Here is a 2,500-nt window from a genome sequence, read left to right as displayed (position 1 = left end):
GATGTCTTAGAAGAAGATGAATCCTCTAAATTAGGGATTGGGGACACAGAAAGTGATGTGAATACAGATAAAGATCATAATGAAGAACAGCTCTTGTCCAATCACGGCCTTGGTACAAGATCCTACCAATTAAACATTGAAATAGATGTTGGAGGACCACAAATCAGAGAAACTGATGACAACAGCATTGTGTCGAAAACACTGAAAGAGATGCATAAAGAAATGACCCACAAACATCTACCCATGATAAATAAATGGCTGTCTGTGTTAACAAAGGGAGAGGGAACACAACAAAAAATCAAACAGCTTATTGATCTGAAAAGGACCTTGGAAGCCACAAAGGATAAATTTTCAGAACTTAAAATAACCCCAAATGTTGATGCAATGGACAAAATGTCTTGCATTGGAGAATCAGAAGATGAAGAGGATGATATTGATGAATTTGAAGATGTCCCTGAAAATGAAGGACTTGAGCTTGTTATTCCCCCAAGCAAGAAGTCTGAATATGGCCTTGAAACTGTGTCCACTTCAAATCAGTCCTTAAAAGGTAAGCAATAGCATTTAACTGGAAAGTAAAAGCAAGACTTTTGCGGAAACGATTACCGGTAGCTTAGGATTGGAGATGCAGCTTATTTGTGGGGAAGGTTAAGCTTTGATGTAATATATCAAACCCGAGAAGGAGTGTTTCATCGGATATTCAAACACCGAGAAGCGAGTTGAAAAGCGAGGCAGAAGGTCGAGTTCATAACCGCTTTTGAGTGTTTGATATTGCTTCTCAAAGGAATCAGTATTTTAAGAGATATTTGGGATCAAAGTTGGCGAAATTTTATGCTTATTAAGATCACATATCCAAACTTCCTTCACTTCATAAATCCATTGATCATTGTTCTATTGAAGGCAAACTTGAAAATGGAATTCAGTCATCAATAATCAAAACTCTTTTGAACTAATTGAATATAAGAAGAAGAGTTAACCTCTGCAAATCTTAATTAAAGTACTAGGATGCAAGACAAAGTTATGTCGAAGTCATCTAGAAATTATTTGTGCATTGGGACAAGGTTTTGCCGCATCCTAATATACAAATAGTTTCAAGCACCACTGTATGTCACAGAAACTGGTAATCAAACCCAGAACACTTTGCTTGTAGTTTTTAGTTCTCTTAATCATTTAGCTTCTACTCTGCAACAATTTTCAATGGCTGCTTTTCATTCATATGATCATTGTTACCGTAGCTATTAACACATGGAAAACAGAGTGCTGACACAGGGAGGAATCGAATGTGGCCTTTAGGGCAAACTTTTGGTTTGTGTTACAGTCAAAACAACTCAAGCCTTCCTCTGACGAGGGGATTAATGAGTTCATTATTGCAAATTTTATTTCAGTAATCATTTCAATAATCTGTTCGTTGGATGAATAATGCAAAATTCAAATCAAGCCTCAGTTCAAAACTCGAATTTTGATTGGAATATTGCTGGCTTTCGGTGCCAGGCCGACGAGAGAATTCCACAGGTTTACTGATTTGCATAATCTGTCAAACAACAGTCATTTCACTTTAGCGACATTACCTTTCTATAATCTTACCAGTATCCTCAAACTTGAGACGCTATGGACAGAGAAACAAATTTAAAAAGAAAGGCAAATCACACTTGTTACAACCTAGGCAGATTATGCAAATTGGTACACCTGTCAAATTCTCACGCCAATCTGGCACCAGAAGCGAGCAATAATCCAATCGAAATTCGAGTTTTGAACTGAGGCTTGATTTTAATTTTGCATTATTCATCCGACAACCAGATTATTAAAATGATTCCTGAAATCAAATTTGCAATAATGAACTTATTAATCCGCTCGTCAGAGGAACGCTTGAGCAGTATTGACTGTAACACCACCTTCGAAGCTGACAGGATCTGTTTTAGTGTGGCTTTCATAAATATGCAGACTCTGATGTCACTTTCCATCCTCACCTCCCACACCTTACACCATTTTCAAAACTTCATTCTTGGAACCAATGCAAGTAATTTTGATTATCAAATCATGACAAAACAGTGTTCGAAAAAAGAGAGTTTTAATGATCGTATTGTGATGAGTTTTCCATGGTACAGTGTATGTAACTAAACCAAAATATGCATAAAAGCAATTTGGTCGCAGGGTAGGTGAAATTCAGTTCTTAATAAACGGTTTCACTTTTCACTGCTGCCAATCGTGTTTTTAGTGGTGTTTTAGAGGGCCGTCCAAAACAGAAATTGGCATGTGGATCGGAATGAGCCAATAATAGGGAGCTTAAGCAACGACAACGGCGACCTCAACGAGAACGTCATCTCAAAATATAAATTTGCGTTATTTTAATCGCTTCGTGACTATTCAACATTTGTAATATGACAAGGGTGTGGTAATTCCTCAAAGATAACACCAGTCGGAACGGCACTCCATTTTAGGAGAAAAAAATGAAAATTTATCCTCAAGTGCTGACGTTCTTCATAAAACCAAAAACTTGGCTATT

The 2,500-nt window shown here is 37.1% G+C and overlaps 1 protein-coding gene across 1 annotated transcript in view; it reads left to right on the top strand.

The window, feature by feature from the left end:
• Nucleotides 1-2,500, top strand: part of LOC137979680 (UV-stimulated scaffold protein A-like) — a 5,602-nt gene that overhangs the window by 1,530 nt on the left and 1,572 nt on the right. The window contains exons 2-3 of the mRNA XM_068826993.1: nucleotides 1-536; nucleotides 580-605. The exon at nucleotides 1-536 is cut by the window's left edge and continues 259 nt beyond it. Of these exons, the coding sequence (XP_068683094.1) occupies nucleotides 1-536; nucleotides 580-605 (562 nt within the window). The remainder of the gene's footprint in view (nucleotides 537-579; nucleotides 606-2,500) is intronic.

This window comes from Montipora foliosa, chromosome 12, assembly GCF_036669935.1.
Source record: "Montipora foliosa isolate CH-2021 chromosome 12, ASM3666993v2, whole genome shotgun sequence".
Classification (NCBI taxonomy): Eukaryota; Metazoa; Cnidaria; class Anthozoa; order Scleractinia; family Acroporidae; genus Montipora; species Montipora foliosa.
The sequence above is the reverse complement of the archived record's forward strand: the minus strand, read 5'-3'. Positions and strand labels throughout refer to the sequence as shown.